Source organism: Macrobrachium rosenbergii, chromosome 29 (assembly GCF_040412425.1).
Source record: "Macrobrachium rosenbergii isolate ZJJX-2024 chromosome 29, ASM4041242v1, whole genome shotgun sequence".
In the NCBI taxonomy this organism is placed as follows: domain Eukaryota; kingdom Metazoa; phylum Arthropoda; class Malacostraca; order Decapoda; family Palaemonidae; genus Macrobrachium; species Macrobrachium rosenbergii.
In genome coordinates this window covers 2,580,419-2,594,674 of record NC_089769.1, presented here as the reverse complement: position 1 = coordinate 2,594,674, position 14,256 = coordinate 2,580,419, and the positions used below count along the sequence as shown (strand labels likewise).

At 40.2% G+C, this 14,256-nt stretch overlaps 1 protein-coding gene across 1 annotated transcript in view; it reads left to right on the top strand.

Moving 5' to 3' along the window:
* Positions 1-14,256, top strand: part of LOC136854484 (zwei Ig domain protein zig-8-like) — a 52,170-nt gene that overhangs the window by 31,767 nt on the left and 6,147 nt on the right. Inside the window, exon 2 of the mRNA XM_067130784.1 lies at positions 12,358-12,680. Coding sequence (XP_066986885.1) covers positions 12,358-12,680 — 323 coding nt within the window. The remainder of the gene's footprint in view (positions 1-12,357; positions 12,681-14,256) is intronic.

The following is a 14,256-nucleotide window of genomic DNA, read 5'->3' as shown; positions in this document are numbered from 1 at the left end:
TGTGAAAGAAGCGTAAAAGCAAAGCCTTAATTTCACCATTGAAGACGGAATCTTCTCACGTCCTCGGCGACCTACAAGTTACTACTCTGGACTCTTTTAAAAGCAATTAAATGGTTTTGATCTGTTAATGGGCCAACAAGAGAGAGCTGAACATTTCGACCATAGAAAAGGGGTCGGGGAAGCATAATTAAAGTGAACATGTAAAAATGAAAGATATGGACGGTATATAATATATATAGGCTATACACTACATATACACATATATATATATATATATATATATATATATATATATATATATATATATATATATATTCATACACAGACAGACATACATATATATATATATATATATATATATATATATATATATATATATATATATATATATACATATATAAGCAGATGAAAGAAAGAGATATATGAATACGGTGACGTTAAGACGACATAAAGAGTGAAATATTTCACTGCGTCCAGAAACGATACTGAGATATATTTTAAATTGCATACATAGCAAAGACTTTTGGAGTTGCAATATAAATACGAACATAAAATTTAGGCAGGGCGCTTGGACCTATGAGGTCATCCAGCGCTGAAAAGGGAAATTGAGAGTAAAAAGGTTTGAAAGGTGTAACAGGAGGAAAACCTGACAGTTGCTCTAAGAAACAATTATTAGGAGAGGGTTGAGGGGAACGTAAGATGGAAGAAAGAGAATATGAACGGGGGGTACAGGAAAAGGGATGAAAGGGGTTGTAGCAAGGGGCCGAAGGGACGCTGCAGAGAACCTAAGTAATGGCTACAGTGCTCCGCGTGAGGTGCACTGACGGTAATTAGGGAAATTTTTAGCGTTTTGCTCGCACACACACAAACAAAAGTGACGAATTTGTTTGTACGAAACATGAATAGAGTATAAGATAAAGCCCTGTATCACAAAGATTATGACATGACATTTTCACATGACAGATTCATGTCTAGAAAAAATTGAGTACAGCAAAAATATAACATTTTCACATCCACACATTCATGTCTAGAAAAAACTGGGCAAAGCAAATAACATAACATTTTCACATCCACATATACATATCCACACATTCATGTCCAGAAAAAACTGGGTAAAGAAAAAATATAACATTTTCAAATCCACACATTCCTGTCTAGAAAAAAACTGGGTAAAGCAAATAACACATTTCCACATCCACACATTCACGTCTAGAAAAAAACTGGGCAAAGCAAAACTGGACATCACATCTTTAAAATTTCTCACCCAAGGTTCCTGGGGACCTGAACCTTCCGGAGGGTGGGGGGGGGTCAGGGAAGAGGAAATATCTCTCAGTCATTTTATCGACTGGCACAGGTTGGGCGTTTTGTCATGGACCCATTTTTCCCTGAATCAGCTTCTTCTTTCTTATATCCCAAGGCCTCATTAGACCCTTGGCACTGTGCGGAGAATTCTGTATTTTGCAGGGGAATGATTAAGAGTTTTCGATTGTACTTATGATTATTTTGATTTTATTACAGTTTAAATATATATATATATATATATATATATATATATATATATATATATATATATATATATATATATATATATATATATATATATATATATATATATATATATATATACACATATGCATGCATGGATACATTGTAATAACTATATTGTCCTATTAATTTCACGAATTCTTCACACTTTTTGGATACGCTTGTCACTACAAAGCCTGAGATCCAAGTGCTAGAATACGAAGCAATTTCTTGATGTCCGTAGCGGGATTCAAACCTGCATCCTGAGTGTCAGAATGAGGTCATAGATAAATAAGTTCACTGTTTTCACTTTATTCTAGAAAAATTATACAAATTTACCAGTTATTGCGAAAAAAAGAAAGTGTCACAAATCTCACCAATAAAATGTAATTCTCCAACACTTTTTTTTTAATCGCCCTAGAAAGCACTGACAGAATTTGACGGCAATTCCCTTAAGGAAAATATGAAGCGCAATTCGAGTTTTCTGTACAGCGTATAATCAAGGCCACCGAAAACAGATCTATCTTTCGGGGGTCTTTGTATAATGCTGTATGAGCCGCGGCCCATCAATTTTTAACCACGGTCCAGTGGTGGCCTGGCCTATATCGTTGCCAGATGCACGATTATGGCTAACTTTAACCTCAAATAAAATAAAAATTACTGAGGCTAGATGGCTGCAATTTGGTATGTTTGATGATTGGAGTGTGGATGATCAACATACCAATTTACAGCCCTCGAGCCTCAGCAGTTTTTAAGATCTGAGGGCGGACAGAAAAAGTGCGGACAGAAGAAGTGCTGACAGAAAAAAGTGCGGACGGACAGACAAAGCCAGCGCAATAATTTAATTTTCAGGAGACTAAAACTAATCACTCTTAATTAAAAATTCGATAAACATCTGCAGTGTTAACGAACACCGGACCTCTCGTTTAACTTCTCGTTATCACTGCTATGCAAACGGACGCGAATTTGAGAAGTAAAAGTCAGCGACTTTCCGTTTCATTCAGCGGATTCCTGTCTGATCAGACTGAAATTGCCTACGGGAGAAAGGGAAGTGCTATGATTTGATTGGAAGAGGAAATGTTACTTGGGTGTGTTTTACTGGATAAAAAGTCAATTATGATTCAGACGGGGACCGCATTAATAAACACGTTTGGAAACGTGTCGACTCCGTTAATTGCGTAAGGATTGTTTTCATAAGTGTTCTGATTTATTGCGTGGCGTTAAAATTTCGATTGTAAAAGCTTTAAGGTTTGACTGGGAGTGAATGTGAATTGAAACTGCCTCTTTCAATGATAAAACATTTATTTTATTTAATGGGGAATAATATTTTATGTGACTTGCTTGTAAAGTTTTTATATAAGACTTTTACGAGCGAGTTACCCTAAACATTATTTCCCATTAAAGAAAATAAATGCTTTTTAATATCAAGCGGAAATCTCAGTTCACATTTCCTTTTATCAAAACCTCAAACCTTTTATCATTCACTTTTAACGTGGCAGAATAAATCAGAACATATATAGTATGAAAATAATTCATATGCAGTTAAGGGAGTCAATAGATTTCCAAGAGATATTCACAAAGATGACACGTGAAATCGCAGGCTCCCAGGGCTAGTACTAAACACGGCGAAATACATTTGACCCCCAGGGCTAGTACTAAACACGGGAAAACAGTGTAATGAATCACTGTTTCGTCGTGTTTCAGTACTACAGGGGTGTAGCCCTCATGTGGAATTGGAGTTCGGACCGGATCATTGGGTTCGCTGTTCTTGACACGATCCCAAAATTCTAAAGAGTTACTGATAACTGGAATGCCTCATCAAAGCTATAACAGATTACAGAAAGAATGTTGTGTTTATTTTACGAGAAACGATCCATTTGACGTCATCAAAAGAAAATGAAGAATTTAGCGTTAATTGCAGGTAAACAGGTGAGTGAGAGAGGAACTCCTTTATAAAATAAAGGTGTAAGATGAAAAATGTATGGAGGGTGGCCAAAGTTCGGGTGTTTGCTGTAAGATTATCAATAGAAGTTTTCCCTCTTGTTAATATACCTTCAATTAATCTAAGGCAGATACACTGGAATATAATTTAGCATACGGGAATAGTATATTGCTAATTTTCTATGAGGAAAATTAAAGAGTGGAGGCATTAACAGATAAAACAAGTATGCGTCTATTGGCCTGTGCTGGCGTGTGTGTGTGTGTGTGTGTGTGTGTGTGTGTGTGTGTGTGTGTGTGTGTGTGTGTGTGTGTGTGTGTAAGAAAGCCATGCTATAAATAAGCCTAAACAGCAAACATTTAAAAAATATAGAAACATAGTTATGGGAAGTTTGACAAGGCGAATGTAAGATTTCAAATTCATTATGATACAAATGGCATTTTTTTTTTTGTGTGTCTTTCTAATTCATGCAAGGGAACTGACGTAATAGTTTATCACTCATTTGATAATACTGATGACTGGACTAAAATTCCAGTATAAAATCCAGAGAGAAGCACTAGTATGCACGAGGTGGCTGATAAGTCACTGTCTCCTTTAAAACAATGCAGGAAGTGATAAATCTCTCTCTCTCTCTCTCTCTCTCTCTCTCTCTCTCTCTCTCTCTCTCTCTCTCTCTCTCTTTGGTTTAATTTAGGCAGTGATTCCTCTCTCTCTCTCTCTCTCTCTCTCTCTCTCTCTCTCTCTCTCTCTCTCTCTCTTGGGCCCAATCTAGGCAGTGATTCCTCTCTCTCTCTCTCTCTCTCTCTCTCTCTCTCTCTCTCTCTCTCTCTCTCTCTCTCTCTCTCTCTTGGGCCCAATCTAGGCAGTGATTCCTCTCTCTCTCTCTCTCTCTCTCTCTTTTCTCTCTCTCTCTATCTCTCTCTCTCTCTCTCTCTCTCTATAGTTCAATTTAGGTAGTGATTCTCCCCCCCCCTCTCTCTCTCTCTCTCTCTCTCACCCGTTTTATGTTCTCACGCATGACTTAGGCCACAGTTCCCTGGCGACACAAGATTATCCTGAAGAACCTAAATTCTCTCTCTGAGTCTTTCTACGTCTTTTTCTGCATTTATATAATTTTTCCAACTCTTCGCAGACAAGGGACACTTTAAATGTCGATTTTGGTTCACATTTTTTCCTATCTACTTTTTTTTTATTTCTTCGGCTCTTAATCTTCCCCATTCATTCCTTATTGCTTAAGTCGTATTTTTCTCGTTGTATTAATCTTTTGTTTTCTCAATGCCCACTTTTGTTTCGCAGAGAAAGTGGGTTTGTTGATTCTTTCGAATGTTCTTACCACGTATTTTTTTTATTTATTTCTTTAATTATCGTAAGTTTTTTTTTTCTTCATTCTTTACATAGGTGAGTCTGAGGTTATTTAACTTGGCAATAAAATTATCTCTTTCAATATATATATATATATATATATATATATATATATATATATATATATATATATATATATATATATATATATATATATAGTATATATATGACTGTATTTATATACATTATCCATCCAATAATTTCCTTGTATTGTTATTCAACTTCATCTTTCAAGGTCCAGGTATAAAAGTGATTAACAAACCGAAGCAAATAAATACAAAAGAAGAAGAAAATTCTAAAAAAGGAAAACTAGTAACCTCAGCCGTCCCTCTCCTTTCGAGAGTGTGTTTGTTTCTTTTAAATTGGGTCCGTAACAGTCTTGTTTTTGTTCATTTCAGTTCACTTTCTTCGTTAATGATTTTTTGTGTTTTCTGCCAAGCTCGAGTTAAGACAACCGTTCTTTTTCTCTCCTCGTTAATTTCCCCCTTAGCTTCTCTTTCGCGTTTCTCTGGCAGAGGGAGACGAGGCAAAAGAGCTCAGGGAAGTTTTTTTTTTTTTTTTTTTTTTTTACAAATGACAGAATGATGTTTCCGTCTTCCGATAACGCGATGAATAACATGTTTCATGCGAGGGTTGTTATTGTTTCCCCCCCCCCTCTACGACTCTCTCTTGAAGTTTGGGACTTGGTCCCGAATTGCTGTGTTCGTTAAGATGTCGTAGGATGTCGTAGGTCATCGTTGGAAATCGTAGGTAATCTTGGGAAATCGTTGGAAATCGTAGGAAATCTTGGGAAATCGTAAGAAATCTTAGGAAATCGCAGGAAATCGCATGAAATCGCATGAAATCGTGGGAAATGGTGGGAAATCGTGGGAAATCGTGGGAAATCGTTAGGAATCGTTAGGAATCGTAGGTAATCGTACGAAATCGCATGAAATCGCAGGGAATGGTGGGAATCGTTGGAAATCATAGGAAATCTTAGGCAACCGTAGGGAATCGCAGGAAACCGTAGGTAGGCTAATCTTGGGAAATCGTAGATAACCGTTGGAAGTCGCAGGGAATCGTAGGAAATGGTGGGAAATCGTACGAAATCGTATGAAATTGTAGGGAATGGTGGGAAATCGTAAGCAATCGCAGGGAATCGTAGGGAACTTAGAAAATGGTAGGGAATCATAGGAATTCGTAGGATGTCATAGGAAATGGTAGTGAATCGCAGGAATTCGTGGCGAATTACCGTATAGGAAATCGAAAGGAATCGCAGGGAATCGTAGGAAATCGTAGGGTATCGTAAAAAAATCGTACGGAATCGTAGGAATTCGCAGAAATTCGTCGGGAATCGTATGAAATCATAGGGAATTGTGTGAAATCATAGGAAATCGTATGAAATCATAGGAAATCGTATGAAATCATAGGAAATCGTAGGAAATCATAGGAAATCGTACGAAATCATAGGAAATCGTATGAAATCATAGGAAATCATAGGAAATCATAGGGAATCGAAGGAAATCACAGAGTGATCTTCGAAATGATCGTTTGAGCCCAACTGAACTTCGACAAACCCCCCTGACAATCTTCAAAGGATTTCCTACAATCTCGGGGTCATGGCGGTTCGAGATTAAGGTCGAAGATGTAAGGAGTGTAAGAAATATTTTGAAAAGGAGGTCACTGTCCTTCTGCTATCGAAGTAGTGGGAAAGAGAATAACATCGTTCTTGAAAAGGGCAGAGGGAAAGGGAATGATATCTAATAGATAAAAGGAAAAAAAGGGATGGTTTTGGAGACCAACCCATCGCTTTTGTTTGGTGTCAGACGAAAAAAACAGCTTAAACATTTCAGTCAAAATTTAAAAACAAACATGTAAAATATGCACCGAAGTTTCTTCGGAGCAATCGAGTTTTCTGTACGGCTATAATGCTCTGTAAGAGGCAAACAAAGACCACAAATATTCAAAAGGGTGGTGTTGGCTGGAGAAAATGAAACATCACAACGACTACTGTTCACTGTTCCAGAACCAATGAGAGATTTACTGGGTGCCATAAAATTCAGTGATTTTGCCTAAAAATATTTTCATTCCCCCGCTGAAACATTTACGTGAACATAAATCCAGCTCTTCCGTCGATATCAATATGTTTCATTTCCCATCCATTTCTGTGTATGACCTCGTACGGAAAAATTATATACTTAGGATCATCTTTTATTTGAATGAAAGATGGTAAACGTTATTTCTCAGAACCGGAATACTTGTTTATTTATAATCTCGTGAGATCTCGTCCGTAATAGCTCAAACTTTTTTTTTTTAATATAAAAAAGATTATCCATTAGTATTCACAGAAGTACCAATCAGAGGAATTTTTTCTTATCATGTTTTTTTCAGGGCTTAATGGAAGTTACAAGGAACAGCTCGGAGTGAATAGAGAGAGAGAGAGAGAGAGAAGGGGGGAGGGGGAGTATAGTGATGTATGGTGAATACGGGGAGTATTTAATGTGCAAGACTCTACAGAGAGAGAGAGAGAGAGAGAGAGAGAGAGAGAGAGAGAGAGAGAGAGAGAGAGAGAGAGAGAGAGAGATTTAGTTTTAAAGTAAAAAAAGTTTACACAAATATTTATAGATGATAAAATCTTCTAAAATGACTGGATATTAGATTCAGATTTCCTTAAAAATCAAGTTAAAAATGAGCCGAAGTTTCTTCGGCGCAATCGAGTTTTCTGAACAGCGCATAAACAAAGCCACCGAAAAGAGATCCATCTTTCGGTGGTCTCGGTATAATGCTGTATGAGCCGCGGCCCCTGAATCTTTAACCACGACCCGGTGGTGGCCTATCCTATATCGTTGCCAGACGCACGATAATCGCCAACTCTAACCTTAAATAAAATAAAAACTACAGAGAAAGTGCTGACAGAAAAAAGTGCGGACAGAATAAGTGCGGACAGAATAAGTTAGGACAGGAAAAAGTGCGGACGGACAGACAAAGCCGGCACAACAGTTCTCTTTTGAAGAAAACTAAAAAATGTAAACGGAAAAAGAAATAAAAATATATGATCTGTGCACTTATCTTTATAGGCCTCCCAAAACACATAAAAACCACCCAGAAAAAAAAAAGAACATAAACAAACGGACGCATCGGTTCAGCCGTCACAGAACCTCAGATATACTGAAGACACTCCCCTTCAGGTTCTAAGCGACAGCCAACAGGGGTCGGAAGTTTGTAGAACCTCGCGTGGGCTGGAAAAAAAGTAGCAGGGGGGAAGAATGGGTGAAATGACCCTTGACAATTGACGATGGGGGGACTCGGGGCTGACGAGAAATAGACTGGCAATGGAGCCTTAATGACGTGGGGGAAAATAATGTGATAACTGAAGGGTGACGTCATTTTCCATTCCATAGCCACATGTTGGAAGGATCTGGGATCTGGTGAAGACCCTTAGACCGCTTCTTTCCTTATCTTCTTTTTTATTTATTTTCCTTTTTTTTTTAGGGTGTAGGTTGCCAAGAGCCTCTGAATGAGTTATTCGTTACAGATAAGAACATATGTGAGAGGGGGCTTGGCTGGGTGGAGGGTGAATTCCATTTTCATTTGAGGTTACTTGTAAATTTTGTATGGTGCTTTCTAGCGTTATTTCGTCCCATCCCAGACTGAATTCTTATCTAATCGTCTCCTCTCTCTCTCGGGAACTTCATGGTACTTTTGGGTCGTTGTTGCCGACATAATAAAAGCTATTGTCAAAGTCTGGTCGTAGGCTTACTTAGCTAGACATCGCTTCTATGGCCAATATTTTCTCCACGTAATCTCGTTTAGACTTCCCGTCTACGACAGGAAAGGGCTGCGTCTTGACTTGGTATGTCTGTTTCTCTGTTTCTCCGTCTTTCTTCTTGTTTGTTTATTTGTTTGTTTGTTTGTTTGACTGTATGTTCGCTGAAGAACTTTAGCAAAAAGGCGGGCCTCGTGGTTGGCACTAAGTGATGAGATTTCGAGAAAAGTGGGACTGTAGCGTTTGTTGAGGGAGGATCTCTCTGTCCCTCTGTGTCTGTGAGGGAGGATCTCTCTGTGTCTGTGAGGGAGGATCTCTCTGTCTCTCTGTGTCTGTAAGGGAGGATCTCTGTCTCTCTGTGTCTGTGAAGGAGGATCTCTGTCTCTCTGTGTCTGTGAGGGAGGATCTCTGTCTCTTTGTGTCTGTGAGGGAGGATCTCTGTCTCTGTGTGTCTGTGAGGGAGGATCTCTGTCTCTCTGTGTCTGTGAGGGAGGATCTCTCTGTCTCTCTGTGTCTGTGAGGGAGGATCTCTCTGTCTCTGTGTGTCTGTAAGGGAGGATCTCTGTCTCTCTGTGTCTGTGAGGAGGATCTCTCTGTCTCTCTGTGTCTGTGAGGGAGGATCTCTCTGTCTCTCTGTGTCTGTAAGGGAGGATCTCTGTCTCTCTGTGTCTGTGAGGAGGATCTCTCTGTCTCTCTGTGTCTGTGAGGGAGGATCTCTCTGTGTCTGTGAGGGAGGATCTCTGTCTCTCTCTATGTCTGTGAGGGAGGATCTCTGTCTCTCTGTGTCTGTGAGGGAGGATCTCTGTCTGTGTGAGGGAGGATCTCTGTCTCTGTGTGTCTGTGAGGAGGATCTCTCTCTGTGTCTGTGAGGGAGGATCTCTCTGTCTCTCTGTGTCTGTGAGGGAGGATCTCTCTGTCTCTCTGTGTCTGTGAGGGAGGATCTCTGTCTCTCTGTGTCTGTGAGGGAGGATCTCTCTGTCTCTCTGTGTCTGTGAGGGAGGATCTCTCTGTCTCTCTGTGTCTGTAAGGGAGGATCTCTGTCTCTCTGTGTCTGTGAGGAGGATCTCTCTGTCTCTCTGTGTCTCTGAGGGGGATCTCTCTGTGTCTCTCTATGTCTGTGAGGGAGGATCTCTGTCTCTCTGTGTCTGTGAGGAGGATCTCTCTGTCTCTGTGTCTGTGTCTGTCTCTCTGTGTCTGTGAGGAGGATCTCTCTGTGTCTGTGAGGGAGGATCTCTGTCCCTCTGTGTCTGTGAGGATCTCTCTCTCTCTCTGTGTCTGTGAGGAGGATCTCTGTCTCTCTGTGTCTGTGAGGGAGGATCTCTCTGTCTCTCTGTGTCTGTGAGGGAGGATCTCTCTGTCTCTGTGTCTGTGAGGGAGGATCTCTGTCTCTCTGTGTCTGTGAGGGAGGATCTCTGTCCCTCTGTGTCTGTGAGGGAGGATCTCTCTGTCTCTCTGTGTCTGTGAGGGAGGATCTCTGTGTCTCTGTGTCTGTGAGGGAGGATCTCTCTGTTTCTCTGTGTCTGAGGGAGGATCTCTCTGTCTCTCTGTGTCTGTGAGGGAGGATCTCTGTCTCTCTTTGTCTGTGAGGGAGGATCTCTGTCCCTCTGTGTCTGTGAGGGAGGATCTCTCTGTCTCTCTGTGTCTGTGAGGGAGGATCTCTCTGTCTCTCTGTGTCTGTGAGAGGAGGATCTCTGTCCCTCTGTGTCTGAGGGAGGATCTGTCTCTCTCTGTGTCTGTGAGGGAGGATCTCTGTCCCTCTGTGTCTGTGAGGGAGGAGGATCTGTGTGTCTGTGAGGGAGGATCTCTCTGTGAGGGAGGATCTCTGTCCCTCTGTGTCTGTGAGGAGGATCTCTGTCTCTCTGTGTCTCTGATCTCTCTGTCTCTCTGTGTCTGTGAGGGAGGATCTCTGTCTCTCTGTGTCTGTGAGGGAGGATCTCTGTCTCTCTGTGTCTGTGAGGGAGGATCTCTCTGTCTCTCTGTGTCTGTGAGGGAGGATCTCTCTGTCTCTCTGGGTCTGTGAGGGAGGATCTCTGTCTCTCTGTGTCTGTGAGGGAGGATCTCTGTCTCTTTGTGTCTGTGAGGGAGGATCTCTGTCTCTCTGTGTCTGTGAGGGAGGATCTCTGTCTCTCTGTGTCTGTCTCTAGAGAGCGAGAAGACGATTACGGAGACACAGGTTAGCGTCCCTTCCAAGACTCCATATACTAGGTTAGGTTAGGCTCTGTCTCGTCTCAGTAATTAACGTCACTCTGCCTTGGCTGCTTTTGGTGTCGACAAATCTGTCGACAGATGCCTCACCCGTAAGCTGCTTTCATCCATATTGATTTCCATCTTCGGCTCTTCATAAATCTTACTTATTTCCTCCCCTGCCTCTCCATAATGTCCTTATTCTTACATTGCCTTGCTTAAGTTGATGAATGTCCTTATTCTTACTTTGCCCTGCTTATGAATGCCCTTATTCTTACTTTACCCTGCATAAGTTAATGAATGTCCTTATTACTTTGCCCTGCTTAATGAATGTCCTATTCTTACTTTACCCTGCTTAATGAATGTCTTTATTCTTACTTAGCCCTGCTCAATGAATGTCCTTGTTCTTACTTTACCCTGCATAAGTTAATGAATGTCCTTATTACTTTGCCCTGCTTAATGAATGTCCTGTTCTTACTTTGCCCTGCTTAATGAATGTCTTTATTCTTACTTAAACCTGCTCAATGAATGTCCTTGTTCTTACTTTACCCTGCATAAGTTAATGAATGTCCTTATTTTTACTTTGCCCCGCTTAATGAATGTCTTTATTCTTACTTTGCCCTGATTAATGATTCTAAGACCATTTTCCTCCACGATTTTAACATATTATGCTCCTCAGGCTTTGTTTATTGAACAAATGTCCAGTGCAAAAGTTTATCTAATTTTTAGTTTTCTGAGTAGAAAATTATTGTGCCGATTTGTTTGTCCGTCCGCACTTTTTTCTCTCCGCCCTCAGATCTTAAAAACTACTGAGGCTAGAGGGCTGCAAATTGGTATGTTGATCATCCACCTTCCAATCATCAAACATACCAAATTGCAGCCCTCTAGCCACGGGAGTTTTTATTTGATTAAAGGTTAAAGTTAGCCATAATCGTGTGTCTGGCAACGATATAGACCAGGCCACCACCGGGCCGTGATTAAGTTTCATGGGCTGCGGCTCATAAAGCATTATACCGGGACCCCCGAAAGATAGATCTATTTTCGGTAGCCTTGATTATACGTGGCTGCGCCTGTACAGAAAACTTGATTGCGCCGAAGAAAATTCGGCGCATTCTTGCTTCTTTTGCTTACAACTGACCATTTTCGCCTTTTTCATTTAACTGTTGCAATGTATATGGCGGGAGATTGTTTTTCAGTTTAATGGCCACTTCAAAATGTTCAGAGTTTGTTTTCGTATTTGAGACTCCAACAACAATAATGATAATGAAAATAATTGCTGTTTCAACGGCATTTAGCTTTTACAGTCTTCTCTGTTATATAATAAATTATCATGTCTTTTGGATAAATATTATATCATTCACCTGCTAATGAGAAGAATATAACAGGAAAACAGAAGATTTTTTATAAGGTGAATGCCGTTCAAACAGCAACTGCTTTATAATAATAAAGATTATTGTGTTGATAACATCTAAAAATCTGATAAACAAACTCTTAATTCCCTCGGTTACGCATTTAGCAATAACAATTTTATTAAATTAAACACAAAATAAGTAGAAACGCAGAAACATCACTATTTTCCCCCCTTCCATTTCTCTCATTCCAGGGGAACTGATCCCTTTCCCAAGAGGCTTCAGATCGGTAAGAATCCCCACCTCCCTCCCCGTCCCACCCGACACTCAGCCTCTGCCGACGATCCTCCGTGACAACAGGGGACGTGAGGACGTGTACGACGACCTGGAGCTCAGCAGCGAGAGTCCGGAGGAGCCGATACGTCCCCTCATTCCAATGTCAGCCACGGGAGCGACGGGCACTTTCGTCCTGCCGTCGCAGCCGGTGTTCGACGAGGCGGCGCCGAAGAACGTCTCGGCCATTACGGGGAACTCCGCCTACCTCCACTGCGTCGTCCACAACTTGGCAAATAAGAGCGTGAGTGGTGTTTCTCATTTTCCCTTTGTCTCTTTCTGCTGCTGTGTTTGTATTGTGGAGAACGGGTCAGTTTGCAGGGTTTTGTTTCTCTTTTTTTGTTGAGACAAAATGCAAAGTCTTCGATGTTCAGTATTATGAAGAACAGGTCAGTCTGAGTGATTTTATGTTACGTTCAGTATTATGAAGGACAGGTCAGTCTGCGTGATTTTATGTTATGTTCAGTATTATGAAGTCAGTCTGCATGATTTTATTTCTCTTGCTTGTAGAGCCAAAAATGCAATATCTTCATGCTATGTTCAGTATTATGAAGAACAGGTCAGTCTGCAGGAGTTTATTTCTCTTGTTTGTAGAGCCAAAAATGCAAAATCTTCATGCCATGTTCAGTATTATGAAGAACAGGTCAGTCTGCAGGATTTTATTTCTCTTTTTTGTAAAGCCTAAAAATGCAAAATCTTTCAATTCTCTTTCGGCGTTTTATTCATATAAAACTTTACCCATCCGAATGAAGATAAAAAAAAGTCATTTATAAATCTCTCTGCTTCAAGTGTTGTATTCATATAACATGACTTTTTTCATCTGCAACACAAAACGTTCTTGCATGTAATGCATGCAAAGACTTATGAAATTACAATTAACAATAAACAAATAGTTGAGTTATTATTTAAAGAGGTTAAGTCCTCATTACACCTACATCAACAACCTTGAACGTGTTTGAAGAAATTGTAACCTTGCACCATCTTTTTTTTCAAAGGACAATCATTCCGTTTATGATCAAAGCAAGAGAAACGCCACTTCCCTCGCTCTTTATCGATATAAACAAAGCAGCAATTTGTATTCAATTTACGCCTCAAAGCTCTGGAACTCAATGAACAATATTCCATCACTCCGTTGTGAAGTGTCACATAACCGTGCATATTCCCTTGCCCTTTTAGCAATTAAAGGCAATTATTATTTTTAAATCTTCGCTTTGTTGGATTCCATTACCGATTTTGGGGAGGAGAAACTCCCCCAAAAAATCAAACGTGATTACAGAACTTTGATAACTAATTATTCAACAAAAATTTGTGTATACGCCAGGTATAATTGACAAAAGGCTTTGATACCCAGTTATACTGCTTTGGTGGGTATTTGGAAAACGGGTAATTAAAGCCAAGATCACAGAGACAAAGATAACGCTGAAGCCATAGGGAAAGTATGCCTTAATTCATGATTGCCTATTTAAAGTGAAGTTCCCGGTCCTCAGCCTCTGTGAGCCCCAATCCCCTCAAACTAAATATTTAGTCAGTTGCCATGGTTCCTCTCTCTCTCTCTCTCTCTCTCTCTCTCTCTCTGCTTTACAGTCAATAAACGTGCAGGGTTGGTACGTGTTTATTGTATGTTTGTTTGTTATCATCATTAATTCGAAGAGTGAGTGCTTTGTAAAGCATTTAAGGTTCCTGTCACCTTTGTTGGTCCAGACACAGTTGATTGAGAAACAATATAAAATAAAAGCAACTCATGAATAGAAAAATCTGCCTCAAACATTCCTACGGACGTACAAAGACTTGTGCAAGCGAAATAAACAACCCACAGCATA